Source organism: Perca fluviatilis, chromosome 15, assembly GCF_010015445.1.
Source record: "Perca fluviatilis chromosome 15, GENO_Pfluv_1.0, whole genome shotgun sequence".
NCBI lineage: Eukaryota > Metazoa > Chordata > Actinopteri > Perciformes > Percidae > Perca > Perca fluviatilis.
Genome location: NC_053126.1, coordinates 13,914,296 through 13,932,329, shown reverse-complemented (window position 1 = coordinate 13,932,329; position 18,034 = coordinate 13,914,296). Strand labels below are relative to the sequence as shown.

The 18,034-nt window shown below is 40.4% G+C and overlaps 1 protein-coding gene across 1 annotated transcript in view; it reads left to right on the top strand.

Moving 5' to 3' along the window:
- The window catches only part of LOC120575451 (ras-related protein Rab-26-like), a 66,420-nt gene that overhangs the window by 18,427 nt on the left and 29,959 nt on the right, over positions 1-18,034 (top strand). The window contains exons 3-4 of the mRNA XM_039826248.1: positions 11,952-11,993; positions 14,083-14,149. Coding sequence (XP_039682182.1) covers positions 11,952-11,993; positions 14,083-14,149 — 109 coding nt within the window. The remainder of the gene's footprint in view (positions 1-11,951; positions 11,994-14,082; positions 14,150-18,034) is intronic.

Genomic DNA, 18,034 nt, shown 5'->3' with positions numbered 1-18,034 from the left:
GGGTCTCTTCTCAGGGCCATCCAATCTCTGTACAACCAAAGTGAGAGCTGTGTCCGGGTTCTCGGCAGTAAGTCGGACTCGTTTCAGGTGAGGGTTGGCCTCCGCCAGGGCTGCGCTTTGTCACCAATCCTGTTTGTAATATTTATGGACAGGATATCAAGGCGTAGTCGGGGTGGGGAGGGGTTGCAGTTCGGTGGACTGGGGATCTCATCGCTGCGCTTTGCAGATGATGTGGTCCTGATGGCATCATCGGCCTGTGACCTTCAGCACTCACTGGATCGGTTCGCCGCCGAGTGTGAAGCGGGTGGGATGAGGATCAGCACCTCTAAATCTGAGGCCATGGTTCTCAGCAGGAAACCGATGGAGTGCCTACTCCAGGTAGGGAATGAGTCCTTACCCCAAGTGAAGGAGTTCAAATACCTTGGGGTCTTGTTCGCGAGTGAGGATACAATGGAGCGGGAGATTGGTCGGAGAATTGGCGCAACAAGTGCGGTATTACATTCAATTTATCGCACCGTTGTGACGAAAAGAGAACTGAGCCAGAAGGCAAAGCTCTCGATCTAACGGTCAGTTTTCGTTCCTACCCTCACCTATGGTCATGAAGGCTGGGTCATGACCGAAAGAACGAGATCCAGGGTACAAGCGGCCGAAATAGGTTTCCTCAGGAGAGTGGCTGGCGTCTCCCTTAGAGATAGGGTGAGAAGCTCAGTCATCCGTTTGGAGCTCGGAGTAGAGCCGCTGCTCTTTTGCATTGAAAGGAGCCAGTTGAGGTGGTTCGGGCATCTGGTAAGGATGCCCCCTGGGCGCCTCCCTAGGGAGGTGTTCCAGGCACGTCCAGCTGGGAGGAGGCCTCGGGGATGACCCAGGACTAGGTGGAGGGATTATATCTCTAACCTGGCCTGGGAACGCCTCGGGATCCCCCAGTCAGAGCTGGTTAATGTGACTCGGGAAAGGGAAGTTTGGGGTCCCCTGCTGGAGCTGCTCCCCCCGCGACCCGACACCGGATAAGCGGACGAAGATGGATGGATGGATGGACTTTCCCTTTACTTTCATTTCTGAAAGTGTGTGTGTGTGAGTGTATGTGTGTTGCATTGCATGTGGGTTCACTACTGCCTTGGGAGATGTTTGTTATTAATAAAAAGCAGCTTTGCCACCTGCTGCCCTAATGTCACTGGAACTTAGAGAGGCAAGCCCCAGGGGGCACCATGAATATTTAACCATGGCATGAAAGAGGTGGGAAGTGACTTGTTGGATTATGGGGGCATTGCTGGATGAAGCTAATGAAAGATAGAGCAAGGGGAGATGGATGTTGTTCAACAGAGTTGAGAATAAGGAGATGAGAAGGCTAACCGGGTGGAAGAAGTAAATATAGATTTCGACAATTCAGTAGTTTATAAAGGTATTCAATGTTTCTTGTGTTCCATCTGAGGACAATATTTGATTTAGATTTGAAGGGTAGCCAGGTAAGGAGTTTAGAAAACAACTCTACAATGTACACGCTACAAGGTGTTCTACCTGGATTGTATTTTTGTGTACATATTAACCAATCAATTTGATGCTAGATGATTTTGCAATGTAAAGAAAATCTAGAAGCAATTTTTGCCAGTCCCAAGTTTTTGTTGGTTTAAACCCTCTGCAGCAGCCCTCCTGCTATACCAGTGCTGTGGTCTTATAGAAATGAACGAGGAAGCTGTGTGTTTGCAGTTGTTGTTGTGTGCTCTTTCAATTAGTCTCTTTTTTTCAACTTCACCAGGTCACCCAAGTGAAAAAGTCAAACAAAAAGAAGGTTCTGGCTGCTACACTGTTATCCCAAATTAGTTGACTTCACTAGAAATTTGCGTGGAAACCCAGTTGCCTTAAACTGTCTAAGGACAAGGAGAAACTTAACAGGTTGTATTAACACAGAGCAGTAGGTTGATGCAGTAGACAAATCAAGTTTTCATTAGTAGTCAATACTAAAAATCATATATCAACATAATATATTTTTTTCTGGAGTCATGTTGTCCAAAATAAGCATGTTAAGTTAAACATGCAAAGAAACATAAAAAATATAAAACATTAGGCTACTTGTCACTACTACAGAAAGAATTTGTTAACAATTGTTTTCCTTTATGACAGTATCATATTAAGAACAATGTATTCAATACATTTGCTCCAATTAAACAGAAAGACTATACATACACAGAACCAGTGTTGTGCCTGAACGCGTTCATTGAACGATAGTTCATGAACTCGTTCATATTTTGGGTGAACGTGAACTGAACGTACTGTATTACTGCCTGATGAACGTTACTGTGAACTCGTTCATTCTGGTGTCTGTGAACCGCACGCTCTATCAGTTTAATTTCGTTCAATAGGGTGCCAGATTTCTATAGAGCCTTCCAGGCGAAAACCTGGCTAAAACACACCGTAAACAGGCCTTAATATGTAGCAGAAAAACACCCATTCTGGCAACACCAGCCACTAGTGTCGCACCGCCGCATGCGTCATCAAAACAAAAAGCAGCATGGAGTCGACAGCAGTATGGAGGCGACGAAGCAGCAAGGAGGCGTCATATGATAATTTAAACAAGTTTTATGACAAGGTCGGTGAGGAAGGGAAAAATCGTACATTTCTGTGCAAACTTTGCCCGCCGGCTTTCAAAAAGAAAATCCGCACTTCTGTATGTATGTGTTTTATCTTGTATCTGTTTGTATTTTGCTATGTTTTTGTATTGTGCTATGGACCATTTGTGTGTGTCCTGAATAAAGAATATGATAATGATGATGTCACATCCACAGCAAACCTGAAACGGCACATTGAACTGATTGGATATGAAGATGAAATCGGATGCATAGTTTCAGTGTTAAATCTGATGAAATAATTGCTGTCTGTGGTTCTATATGGGCTGTGGCAATAATTTTGAAAAATAATAGCTCGCAGCAACATATGGAAAAAAAGAACAATGAACTAGTTCAATTTTGGAACTGTGAACTTAGTTCAAAATGTTGAAGTATGAACTATGAACTGAACTAGTTCATTTTAAAATTTGTGAACTGAACTTTGAAAAAAACATCCATGCTGTTTTGAGTGAGATACAGGTTTCTGAATTTGTCCTGCCTTCAGTTTCCGGGTGAGCTGTTCAAAATCGGCAGGGCTTTTTACGTCACTAGACAAAACAAGGTGGCTAACTGTAGCATGCTAGCTCGTTCTGAATGGCAAAACACTGCTACAACACACACTAGTTCACCACAATCTACAAAAGAACTACTTACATGTCCCTGTTCTGCAGGTATGTATTCCACGCAAAGTTGGAAGTGTGCCCTCGTTTAGAAGAAGTCTACCGGCTAATCTTGCCTTGTACTGGCCGAAGTTGTAGAAACAAACAGCTAGCTAGATGATGTAATCCTTATTGCGCATGTGCAACTGCCAACAAAGATGTTACAGCAGTGGGGGGTCTCACTCTGTCGCTAAAACAGAGACCTGAACACAGGGTGAAAAGAGGAGCTGCAGCAATGTGCAGTACAACAAAAATGTGGTGTTTTTTGAAAATTAATCCATGTAAACCTATTTTGGTACAACCTCAAAATACAATTATGAACCTGAAAATCAGCATAATATGGCCACTTTAAACAACTGAACCCTTTCTCACTGCCCAGACCCCATCAGTCCCCTCCTTGCTTCAGGCAGAACAGTTTAAAAAAAACCTGCCCCTCCCATACAGAAACTTAACATCCTTAGTTATCTCTGCTTAATATGATCTGTGCATTGCATACTTAAGCTGATTATTACAAAACAACAAATGTTATTTAGTAATGAATATGGTTTTTAACAAAACATGAAAGAATAAGTTGTGACCACTAAAATGTAATTAATAAACTAAATCAGGGTTTACAGTGTACACACAAAGCACAGTCAAAGTGTTTTTCATTGAGGCCTTCTTAGCCCTGTATAGCCTCCCAGAATTCCTGTAATTCAATCAACATTAAATTATAGTGGTATGATAATATAATATAGCCTCTATTTTAAAATCCATTGAGGAACAGGAGCACTGTTTTAGTGTGCAAACATGTTTTAAACCAAATAAATAAAAGTAACAATACACTACCGGTCAAAAGTTTTAGAACACCCCAATTTTTCCAGGTTTTTATTGAAATTCATGCAGTTCAATGTCTTATTGTACTCTCAAAATAAAAGAATAGAATAAATGAATGAATTTAAGTTAAAAAAGAAATCATGGAATCAATTTATAAACCAAAATGTATTACAAAATTTTGACTCATCAAAGTAGCCCCCTTTGGCAGATATAACAGCTGAACACACTCGTGGCATTCTTTCTACAATGGAAATCAAATGTTCTTCAGAAAGTTCTTCCCAACTCTGTTGCAGAAGTTCCCATAAATGTGTGGCACTTGTAGGTTGCTTTGCTTTCACTTTTCTGTCCAGTTCATCCCAAACCAGTTCAATGGGGTTTAAGTCTGGTGACTGTGCTGGCCACTCCATGTTTTTAAGCTTCTTTTTTGCTAAAGCCTGGTTCAGACAGCAGGATAATTAGGCCGATTTTAGCCCTGATTCACCCCTCCCGACAATCTTAAGGATGCTCCGATTATCATAAAATAATCTGATCAGATATTCCTGCCGTGTGTGGTGTGTTAAGACTGCTCTCGTCTGCTCGGAAGGACATCGGGACCGCTCCGATCTCAAATCGGGGATATCCAACATGTTGGATTTTTTTGGCCCGATTTGTCCTCGTGTGTGCAAACGAGCACGCAGCCTGTGGACTGTGGCATACAATAAAGTCGATGGGCATAACTACATCCACAACTGCAGTCCACCAGAGTACATGGAAACGAATATATGAACGTGTATTTCAACGGTAATTAATCTGTGTAGTACATAACGACATTTCTATGAGAAAAAACAACAACTCACCTCCATATCATGATGTAGCTGAGTATAGTACATGCTCGCGTTGTCTCCACTTCTTTGACCATCGCCTTTTCTTTTGATAACGTTTTTTTTCGGTTAAAAACAAATTACAAACTATCGCCACTGCATCCGCCATGATTGTTTACTCTGAAGTCGCGTTTGATCTCAAGGGATTTTGCGAGATTTCCCGTCTGACCTGGGAATGCTCGGCAGTCAAATCGGTTCGTGTGTGATGTGTTGATTTTGCCGTGTGCTGCGCACCACACACTGTACGACCAAAACTGTTAGACCCGGGATTTTTTATCGCCGTGTGTGGGGTCTCTCAGGATTGGAAAATCGTTCGACAATTTTAAAATCGTCCCGTGTGAACCAGGCTTAAGGTAGTTCTGGCATAGCTTGGACTTATGTTTTGGGTCATTATCTTGCTGTAGGATGAACAACTAGGCGCATACTATTTTGGCGCTGTAAAATGCTGTGGTAGCCGTTTTGGTTCAGGGTGCCTTTCACTCTGTACAAATCACCGACACTGGATCCAGCAAAACAGCCCCAGACCATCACGCTTCCTCCTCCATGTTTGACAGTTGATGTCACACACTGAGGAACCATCCTTTCGCCTACTCAACGGCGTACAAACATCCTGCGTGATGAACCTAAGATTTCAAATTTTGATTCATCAGTCCATAGCACCTTCTTCCAGTCTTCAGTAGTCCATTGATGATGTTTCTTGGCCCAGGCAAACCTCTTTTTCTTATTCTGACGTTTTAGCAATTTGACTTTTTGACCACTACTAAAGCTGTGCCTTTTTTCTTCTTTCACGCTTTTGTCCTGGCGCCCCCTCCCCCCCACCCACAAAAAATGTTGACTCTCAGAAACTTGTCTTCTGATTCGGTTGTGGCTTTGGGTCTGCCAGACCTCTTCCTGTCAGTTTCCCCCAGTTTCTAAGTGCCTTTTTATGGTGAAGAATACTGTACTCACTGACACCTTGACTTTCTTCGCAATTTCTCTGTAGGAAAGACCAACATTCTTAAGTGTTATGATGGTCTGTCTCTCTTCCATTGTTAATTGCCTTTTTCCCGCCATTTTTATAGCAACACACTACTTTCTGCAGTACAATACTTTTCAAATAATAGTCTGGTATGGTGTGGTACCCCACAGTGTTTTCCAACAATACTTTTATACAAACAGAGGGGGTTGTAAGTAATCCAGACAATTTTGAACACCTGTGGGAATTGGTAGCATCAACTTTCAAAGCTTGATCAACCTCCATTGCTGCAGAACAGCTTTACGTTGTTTACCCATTTCTTGTTCCCTGAAAAAGGCCTTTTTGTAAAATTCTGAAATGTACATTACTTTTTTTTTAACCTCAGGCAGTTCACCACTTACCTCTGTACCATTTCAAGCTATTCACTGGTCTTGAACTGCTAAAATTTCAATAAAAAACAAAAAACAATTGGGTTGTTCTAAAACTTTTGACCGGTAGTGTACGTAAATAAGTAAAAACATGACAATATGTATTTTATTAAATGTAATTATATTAATTTATTTGGATAATTTCCCGGCTTTCCAACAAATTGAGCATACAGGCAGTTATCACCAGTTGAAATCATTGTTACCTCATGAGCTAAGGTCAGCGAATATAGCCCGACAATAAATGAATCCCATAGGTTGCATTATGTGTGGGTCTTGTGTAATGTGATTTATTGTGCTGTCTCTGTCTCCAGGAGAATACCCAGTGCATATTACATAATTGAAAGTATTTGTAAAAGAGTGTCTTGTGGTTTGAAAGTGCTGACAAAGCTGTAACCAGGATGGAGGAGAGGAGAGGAGAGGAGAGGAGAGGAGAGGAGAGGAGATTTAGACAAACTACCAATCTAGAAAAGGAAATGTCTGTAATCAGCCTTTTTAATTAGTTTAAAGTGTCTGCTCTATTTACACTTTGTCATCACATTATAAAGTTTCCGATTCTTACATTGTGGCATAAGCTTCAAGAATGCTGTAAGCTACTGTGACAACTATTGCCCCTCTGGTAAATACGGTATTTGAGAGGATCTTTTGATCTTTGGCTTTCCTTGCAGAGGAAGACTGCACACTGTTTGGCTCCAAATAAATATTTGTTTTCTCTGTTTCTCTTTTCAAGGCAACTTTTGGATCTACAAGATCTTTCTCTTATTCAATTTCCTGACATAAAAATATATGTCAACTTGATGTTGAGACATGAGTATACAGTAGACGGCTAATTATGATCTGAATCCAGGCGGAGGATTGCTGCTACAACAGATAGTGTGTAAGAAAAAGGACGATGGAGAAGAAGGGATACAGAGGATTAGTCATGCTTTATAACTGGTGTGAAATAGGTTTGGGCAATATGATTATATATACTGTAAGATGACAGAAATTTGGATTTACAGGATCTTTGCAGCACTGTGGAGATATTTCTTGATTCATCAGGTATTTAATTCACTGGATTAGCAAAAAATAGATTCCCATCTTGATTTTTTTTTTAAATTCAATTGATTTTGAGCAAATGTACTATACCATGAAATGTATTAATATTGCGATATAAAATGACAAACTGTAATGCCCACCACTTAGTATGAATGGGGCAATCTTGTATCATAATCATCATCAAAACCAGCTGATAAAATGAAAGCCTTTCTGTAAGCAGGGAGGTTGAAGGGGTTGAATATGTTTGATGTGTGCATATGTCTGTTTCAGCATGACTTGGAATTCTTATACTAAAATTCCTGCCTTGCTCCCTGCCCTCAGTTCTTAACCTATTCCCCCCATTGCTTTGATTTCTGATGTGTGTGTTGAGGCCAGGCAGCCTAATGCACCATTGAGCTCTCAGATCAAAAGAAAATACATTGAGGAACAGCGCCATATTAGTCTTTTCTCATTATATTTATCAGAACAGTTCATTTGTCTCATACACAACCTTTTTGTGGCCATCATGCTCTTGTTCTTTGCCTCATGCTGCTACCATTAATTTTTTATTGGCTCACACTTCACGGGCCCCTCTGAAAGCTCCTCATGCATTTGTAATTACTCATGTACCTTTTTTTGTGTGTGTGTGTGGGGGGGGGCATCTTTGTCAGATGCCTGTAAGATGTTTAAACTTGTGGAAGTTTTGAGAGTAAAGTGGAGACAATTAGAGATGGTCCGATACCACTTTTTTGCTTCCCGATACCGATTCCGATACCTGAACTTGTGTATCGGCCGATACCGAGTACCGATCCGATACCAGCGTGTCATATATTTCATTATGTTTTAACATCTGTATACTACTATCTCTGTATGGATGTGATATGATTTCTTTCTTTGTTGTCGGTCTGGCTCAGGTTAAACTCTTTGTGAAACATGAACAAACGCAAACAAGGAATGCCCCAGAACTTTCTTTTATAGTTTTAATGAAAAAGAACATAAATAAACTACTTTAACGTAGATTTTCTTTAGGGCTTCATTACGTGGTATCGGATCGGTGCATAAACTCCAGTACTTCCCGATACCGATACCAGCGTTTTAGGCAGTATCGGAGCCGATACCGATACTGGTATCGGTATCGGAACATCTCTAGAGACAATGAAGTGGGGTTGGCAGTATGTAATCTACAATACCTTAATTCCTTATTTTACCACAGTAGTCGTACTGTATAAGATGCTTAAATACTTTTTTTATCATGCTCATCCCATCAGTGCTCATTAAATCTGTCTTATTATGCCCTGTTCTGGCTGATTTCAAGTAATTCCGCTTAGCAAATCCAACATAATTATCATTGCAATCAAGCCCAACTAACCACCCAAAATCCTCACTACCTCACGGTGCTATCATGAGCCTCTTTTACTGGGTCACTAAATATTTATGAAGCCTCCAAGCACATTGTGGGTTGTTTTTAGTGACAACAACAACAACAACAACAACAGGGAGGTAGTCTTTTGAGACTCTGGTTCCTATTAGAGCACACTTACAAACTACAGCTCGATTTGCTCGTGAATATGTATGAGATTCCTCCTTTGCGACTCTCAGAGAGGTAAATCAACCGAACATCAACAAAGACCGTACGTATCTATTTCTAAGTGCTCTTTTGGCAGATTAGCAGCATCTTGTCAGGATTGAATATCTTCTGTTTCTCCTCGGAGATCGGGAAATTAGAAGGTCAGCAGCAGCTCTCAGGAACAATTCAATAGGGGATTATGCTGTGTGTGTGTGTGTGGGGGCTTTGGAGCATTGCTGTGGCACCAGGTGATGTAATCCACATTGTCTATATGTGGGTCACTGAAGAACATCTTGACCACTTATTTTTTACAGCACTCACCAGCTCACGGAAAAATGGGAATGAATGTTCAGGACAGTCAAACGATTAGTTTATTAATTCATTAGTCCAGTGACAGAAAATTAAGGCAACTATTTGTTAATAGATTAATCATTCCTAGCCTTTTTTAGTCCAGTTTAGCTAGTGGAAGGCAATGTCGGGCCACCTCTTGTTCAACTATTTGATGGATTGTCATTAAATGTTTGTACAAACAAAATGTTGTATATTCCATAGTCCTCAGAGGATGAATCCAACAGACTTTAATGATCAGGTTAGACCCTAATGACTTTTTCCTCTAGCACCACCACAAGGTTAACATTTTTGGTTTTTAGTGAAATAAATCAAATATACTCAATGGACTGCAATGAAGTTTGGTATGGATAACCATAGTGCTCAGAGTATGATGCGGACAATTCATCTGTAAAACATCAAGCAGATGAATTGCCACAATATTTGCATGTTCAGGTTCAAATCTGTGATTTTGAGTGAAATGCCAATTGCATGGATTGCTATTAGATTTGGTACAGGCATTCATGTTCTCCCTCAGGATGGCCATCACCTCATCTCACCATCACCTGATCCAAACTTGTATGTATGTAATACTTTGTTTTATGACCAAATATCAGCAAAGCTAATAGCATCAGCCTCAGCTGCGCTGTTTATGTCTAATAGCATGCTACCAAGCTAAACTTAGATGGAACAAGGCAAACATTATACATGTTAGCATTGTCAGTAGAACTTTACAGAGCTGCTAGCATGGCTGTAGACTTATAGGGCCCTATTTTAACGATCTGAAACGCAAGTATGAAAAGCAAAACGCAAGTAGCTTTGTGGGCGGATCTCGGGCGCTGTTGCTATTATACCGGCGGGATAAATGAGTCTTGCGCCCGATGCAAATCTTAAATGGGTTGGTCTGAAGTAGCTAGGTGTGGTTTGGGCGTAACATGAAAATAACCAATAAGAGCATCATTTCACATTCCCTTTAAGAGCAGGCGCGCTTGTTCCATGGCGGATTGCTATTATGACGGCGGATTTGCCTGGCGCCCACCAGTGGGAGCTGTCCGGGATGCGGCAAAGTAATAAATGCCCGTCTTGGCCGGGTGGCAATGTTGCTGCGGCCTCTCAGGCGCATCTCCTCAAGTCTGGAGAGGTTTGCTGCAGCCATGGAGCGTGGGCCTCCAGACGCACCTGCTCCTGTTGTGCCCCTTCCTCCGGACCCTCAAGTGTCCAATCCCACCGTAGTTCAACATCACGTCTCCTTAAGTCCTCTAATATTTCCTCATTTATGTCATCAACACATCCATGATTCATGGAAATGTTGTGTAAAACACAACAAGCCACAAAGAATGCTGCAACTTTTTGAGGACTGTACTGTAAAGTGCCTCCTGACCGATCCAAACACCTGAAGCGCATTTTCACTAATATCTTTCCTTGTTATTATGTATGGTTTGCAAAAATGGGAACTGCTGCATCCGTGTAGATGAGGGAAGCAAGGTGTATGCGCGTTGTGCGCACGCTACATTATGGCCAAGCATGTGCCCCTAAAATAGCATCTGAATAACGCGCCACTGACTTTAGACTAGGTTTTTCCTGGTCAGTGGCGGAATTGTTTTCTGAAACATAGCATCAGGGAACGTTTGCGCCCGAACACGCCTCCTCTTTTTGCTGAACCGCAAATACATTCTCTAATTTACCGACGTGCGTCTGTGGAGGGAAAGGTCCGCTGTGCGTCGGGTGCAAAATAGGAATGATACATGCGTCGGTGTACAAAGGCAATTGCGCTGAGTGCAAGCTAGGGCCCTTAGTCTTTTTCATGCAAAACTGTCAATCATTCTTCTATTTCTGCCTGCTTTGCTGCTTTTCTTTCTATATGGTAATACTGCATAGTACCACATTAGGCTCATTACAATAGGCATTTTTCACTAGTTTCTGATATTCTATAAACAAAATGATTAATCAATCAAGAAAATTATCTGTAGATCAATTGATAATGAAAATAATCATTAGTTGCAAACTGGGGAAGCTGTGGAAGTGTAGCGTTGGTCTCACAGTGTAGATCAATAAGATGTCCGAGTCCCATCTTTTCATAGGCCAAGTGGGCAAATTGGCTACAGGGACAAGTTGGCCCAATATGTACTGTAATGTTTGGTAAATAGCAATTATTTTTAGAGTCAAATTATCTTCTTATGATTTGGAATGTCACCTGAACCCAATGGGCATAAGGCACATTTTTTGCATGCATTTAATAGCAGCTCTACTTTACAGCTAGTCAAGTCATTTTTAACTTGAACCAACCCCTGGCATTATTTAGATTGAATTTGATGGCAGGTTGTTTAACCTTTGTGCATCTAGCTCTCCAGATAGTCACCCTCTGACCTGGGAAACTGCACATCCATTTGGCTAAGCTTCACTCTGCTGTGTGGTGCAGCAGATCGAAGCTGAGAGCAGTGGAATGTCACCCTAAGAGATGGAAGGAGGCAGGGAGAGCAGAAGGGTTTAATCCTCTGATGGAAAGAGGCAAGACTTCATCAAAAGGGGCCAAAGTGAGGTGGAGACATGCAATATTGATGGAGAGACGAGAGTGTGGCTGCTTGATGAGAGGAAGAGACAGTTCAGTCGGACCACAAACTGACACCTGAGGTTGTTTCCTCTAGCACTGAAGAAGTTGTTGCTAGTTGGAAAACATGTTTAAATATAGGCACTGTCACTTATGATTCCTTGCTTTCATTTCCAGAATAAAGTCCTGAACATTGATGGAGTCAAGGTGAAGCTCCAGGTAAGAACTTGTATCCTGACAATCATCAAACCCCTGTTTCTACACAATTTCTATAAGAGTCGTCATCAAGAGAAAGGTGTAAACTAAATAAGAATCAGGTTCTAACCCTTGTGGCATTTTAGCCTCCTGTCAGATCCTGTGTTCAACTACACCTGTCTCCAAGATAATACCCATTTTAGCTTTAGCAGTGCCTGATGCATGTCCTTTATCGCACAAGATGAAGTAAAGATCTGTCTGTGGCCTTGTTTTGTGAAGAAATCAATGATCTTTGTACAAAAAGCCTGTTAAAGATAATTAGGGTTTATCCATCTCCATAAATACTTTCTATTAGGCTTTGAGTTTTATTCCCTACTCCACACTTCTTTCACTATTTCACTACACCTACTAACAACTCATGTTTGATATTTCTCACAGAGCAAGTAATGTGAATCATCCCTAATGATCTTAATTAGGAGTTGGTGGAGGCTGGTGGAGTTGGCCTTTGCTCTGTAATGTATTCATTTGAGGTTAATTGGCTCAAAGTCCATTTGTAGAGCACCCTGTAGCCTACAAACAGGGAAAGGGAGAGTTGTTTTTCCTCCAGTAATTGCCATTCTTCATTAACACTACTTGGATCCTGGGGGGATGTTGCCCCGGGGGGGGGAGCAATTAGGAGGCAGAACCAGCAGCAAAGCTGATGCATCTCAGAGAGAGAAAGAAGAAGAAGTGAGAGGGTCCAGAAAAAATCCTAAAAAAATAAAAATAAAGCAACCATCAACCTGCACAGGTCTGCTCTAGGAAGAGAGAAACATGTAATTGCCATTGGAACCAAATTGTGATGAGAGACAGTGCTGCCTGATAGGAAAAAGAGGGACTTAATTAGCCTTATTCCACTGAGGTTGGACAATGGGAAAAATGAAAATGACCACAGCTGACAGCTTGATATCATGACTCAGACTGAGCTACAGATTAGGATTGGGAACCTTAAATCTGTATGAATTAATATTTGTTATATTAACAATGGATCAAATTACTGTGTAATGTAAAAGGGGTTGTTCCCATTAGCTCTATGGCATAATTTAGCCTTCACTCTTCACTTTCATCACTCAAGTTTTGCTAATTTTATCTCCTTTCATTTTGTTAAAGTGGTCTTCAAATGCCTAAATAACGCTGCTCCCCCACCCCTTTGCAAAACAATAACAAGACAGCAAAGTGGTACCAGATCCACCACCCGAGCAGCGTTAAAAGGCAATTGTAGTATCCCTTTCCAAAGAACATAATTTGCCCAAACTGTGTTTTCAGTAAAAGGGGCAAAATTATGGAACTCTCTGCTAGACCACTTGAAATGTATCCCAAAATTAGCCACCTTCAAAACAAAATACCAAATTGTGGCTAATTCAGGAACATTATTGCTCTCATATTTAGTTTTTACACTGTGCTCTCTCTGTATACTTTCTTTCCTTTTTCATTTCATTCCATTTTATTTCATCTCTATCTTACTTTTAATAATGTTAATCTGTAATTTTAATTTTAACCAAAAGCCCTACTAGGGACAAGTGTTGGGAATAAGCTTCAGCTAAAAACACTATGATACATACATCAGATGACTGTTTAAGCTTATCTATGTTTTTTGTATCTGTCCCTATCTAAATAAACTTTAATAATAATCAGCCTTGTTTCCAGCTACCACTTTGATAAACCCCAACTGTATGCTACCTGCCCAGCACTAAATAGCAGAAAAATATTGGACTTAGTTAATCAGCTGCAAGTAAACATGACTCCTAATTAATGCTAATTGCATAGGTAACCCTTTACTAAGACATATAGTATATGGTGATAACATGTCAAGTCAATGTTGTCTTTACAGCTTGCTGCACTGCACCTTAGTGGCCAAAAAAACAACAATTAATGCAGCTTGAAGTACAGATCCTTTTCAGTGCTGAATTCATACGACAATGGACTACATATCTCATTTCCATATTCCACTGTTATGCAGTATCACAGGAGTAAATTGAATGGTTTCACAATGAGCTCCAGCGGGATGGCTTATTAAAAAGATAGAAACTTTGTTCTCTATTCAGTGATTATCTTCCTCTCTTATCCTCTGCAGATCTGGGACACAGCTGGACAGGAGCGGTTTCGCAGTGTCACTCATGCCTACTACCGTGACGCCCATGGTGAGACACACACACATACACACACCTGTATACGTTTTATGATTGTTGTACTACAGAGGATTTATTTCTGAGTTACAAAGCAATCTCTATTTGTTGTTCAGATACCTGACATGCAACCAGTGTTTTTATATGCAGATTATGGCCTCATTACAGTGCAGTTTGAGTGTTACATTTTGGCGTACCACCTGATGCATGGAGTGTAGATTACATGTTGTGGCAGGTGGAGAGGAAGCTCTAATATGCATACATTTAAATACATTTGACACTCTTCCTGTGTACACATTAAGGTATAATAAAATTGAGTTTTGGGAGAATTCTTGTTTAGACCTGCTGTATTGCTATGAAAATATAGTTTTTCTACCAGTTATAATTCACAGCTGTGTTAGTTTGAAGGTGTCGATAAGATTGTTTTGATTGATTGTCCACTGGGCAGTATTATCAAGCGCTAAGGTTTTATAACTCTTCTCCTGGGATGGAAGGACATCCCATTCAGGATGCATGGGACTTTTTGATGAACTGTAATCACAGATGAGAGTGTGTCTATGTCTACTTTTTATTCCTCACAATGTACAATCACGTTATTATTAGCCATGCAAGTTCATTTAGAAAGCTTCTAGTAGCAACACTCCATTGGTTCCTTGTAATAAGCTGGTAATCAAGGCAGAGCTGCTTTTAGTAAATTGCTTTAATCAAATCCACATAACCGGTGTATGAGTAACAAACCTGAACCCTGAGCAATATAAAAAATATTACCGTCTCATCAGTCATGTTGCATCTTTCTTCAACCATCCAGGTTAAATAATTAGGAGAAAGACAAGTAAGTCACACAAACAGTGTCTGTTATCAGTAGTTATGATATGTACAGTGGGCAGCCACGTTCTGGGAGTCATTATTTCAAAAAATCAGTGGGTATTTTCATGTAAAGCCAAGGACTATAAAGCTATTATACAGAACCAGGTGCACGCCAGAGTCTAAATACAGTTTTCCCATGATGCTATTGCCAGATCACACACACTACTGCTACATAGCATAAACAGTAAGTGTTTCAGTGAATAACAGCTTGATATTAGATGAAACGTGCCTGGAAGAACTCAAGGATTTTACCTTTACACACAGCAAACCACTTTCCAAGCAGGACTGACCTTTCTATGAGGGGACAAAATGGCTCTCTTTCTTTTTTTGGTCTCTAATATTCACACAATGTTTCAGTATGTGTTTGTCATTTTATCCCCCCCCCCCCCCTTATTGTATGGAGAATGCATCACCTGGTTTGGTATTTTACTCTCTGGGCAGTTGTGGATCCCTGTGCGATCAAAGGGAAGTTTTACTGTCTGGATCTGTGTGTCTGTATAATCTATTTAAGTTTACGTAACTTAAGCAGGGACAGGTTGTGTGTGCATGATTTAGTGAGTATAAGTGGCCTGTGTATTATCCTCATTATGCATGTCATGTGTTGGAGGTTAGCCTGTGTCATTATAGCAGAATGTATTTGTCTCTGTCTCCTGGAAAAAGGAGACCCCAGAGGATGTTTAGCAGGTTCCAGTTTCAGGCAAGACGCCCGGGAACTTGCCTTCCTCTGAAAACCAGATCACGCATCTTTGAAGCATAGCCTCAGACATCTCAGTGTCAGGATTTTCAATTACTTTTTCATTACTACCATGAAGCATATCTCAAGATAAGTTCAGGCAGTTGCACTACCTATACCACAGAACTGTGTTTCAACAATGATCTCCTCATACAGTTGTGACCGTTTTAAATGCTGATCACCTTCTCAAATGTCTGTTCTAAGTGCTGGAGTGGGAAAATAATTAGAAATAGAACATCAAACTTGGTGGCGCTTGTAGGATTTATGAGAGCTTGACAGGTTCATGTAAATGAACATCTTTTGTGCCGATGGTAATACCGCAGTAAAAAGAACTCCACTCATTACTTGAGCACTAATGTAGATAACAAGCCTATAAATTCTGCTGACCGTGATTCACTGCAACTTTGTCTAACCTAAACAAACTCCTGTTTCAGCAACAGACTGTCAAGTAAGCTTTTGAAGTTTCTGAAGTGTTTTACAAAAGGCTCTGCTACTTTGGTTTCCCCAGCTTTTGGTATTTTTGTTTAAACACAAGCGTGTACATTTTGATCTCCCTGCTACCTTCACACCGTGTGTAAACTCTGTCAGTCTCTGCGCGCTTCTTAAACTCTGAAAACAAACCCAAATTTCTTTCAGCAAAGTGTACTTTTGTCCTACTTTGTATCCCCACAGTGAACTGATCGTGTAATACAAGCAGTTGTAGGGTAAGCCCCGGTGACTTTTGCATGCTTTAAGCTCCACTGTACATCTGTCTACATCAAAGTATCTCTGTGAAACGCCAGCGGACCTCGGGCAAAGCTACGCCCTGAATTGTGTATGAATCTTTAAGTGCTGTGTGGCAGAAGGTATAAGTAGTGGTGCTCATTTTTCTGTAGAATTTGAAAATGATACACCCAAGCTGTATGCAGGAAGATTAAAGGTGCAAGAAGTAATGTTTTATGTTAAATAGCACTTGATTCCTAATGGCCATAATGTATTGTTAGACTCATGAAGAAGCACTTAGTACTGTAATGGTTAATCTAGTTGATTCTCGTCTTTTATCCCTATAACTACACCTGCTTTTTTACCGGAGTGATCACTGATTGGCTGGTTTGACATCTATTGTACTACACAAGAAAAAACTTGTGTGCTCGAAATATATACACAGTATTGCAGAACTATACCAAAGTCCACCAACATTTTGCCAAATTTATCAGCACCAGTGCAATGTTTTGACAACAAAGCCAAGTTTGACAACACCTCAATATTAATAATAAATAGTGCTGTCAAACAATTAAAATATTTAATCGCGATTAATCGCATTAATGTCATAGTTAACTCACGATTAATCGCAATTAATCACACATTTTTATCTATTCTAAATGTCCCTTGATTTCTTTTTGTCCCATTATATTTTTTCGTTTTAATGCTCTTATCAACATGGAAAAGTGGATCGGCTTGATTTGTGCAAATGTTTTTTTTATCGAAAACAACATTGGCATATACGTAGTGTTCAATTTCACACTAACATTCTCACTTGGAACTAATAATCTGTCACATAATGTAACTACTGTTACCCCCATTTTCCACTGCAGATAGTACTGCCTCATGCCTGAGGCGAGCGTGGCTGGTTGTCATAGTGACTATGGTTTCCCCCGACTCATTTCCTGGTTCTCGTTCTCCATAACCAACGTAAAATCAAGGAGAGGGTTAACTTTTCCTGCTACAGGTTTCCCACCGTGGTCAGAAAGAACAGAGGAGACACTTTTTTTCTCTCACTGACTGTAGAGTCACTACTCGCTCCGAAGCTAATCGCCGTGACGAGCCTACTAGCTACGCGGCTCGCAAGCCCAAACAAGTGTGTGCGGCCGCAGCGTGTGTCTGTTTTGTTTCCGGTCTGTGAAATTACGAATCCCACTATGGCCATATCACTACTATTGGCCAGGCGTCCAAGGTAACGTAACCCCATTTGTTCAGGTCCTATCTACGGTGGCCGGGAAGTGCAATGCAACATTACAAAGAATGAAACACTTTTACAAAGCTCGAGACAAATTTACATTTTGGAAAACAAATTTACATTTTGGAAAACAAATTTACATTTTGGAAAACAAATTTACATTTTGGAAAACAAAATAACATTTTAGAAAACAAATTTACATTTTGGAAAACAAAATAACATTTTAGAAAACAAATTTACATTTTGGAAAACAAAATAACATTTTAGAAAACAAATTTACATTTTGGAAAACAAAATAACATTTTCGAAAACAAATTTACGTTTTAGAAAACAAATTTACATTTTGGAAAACAAAATAACATTT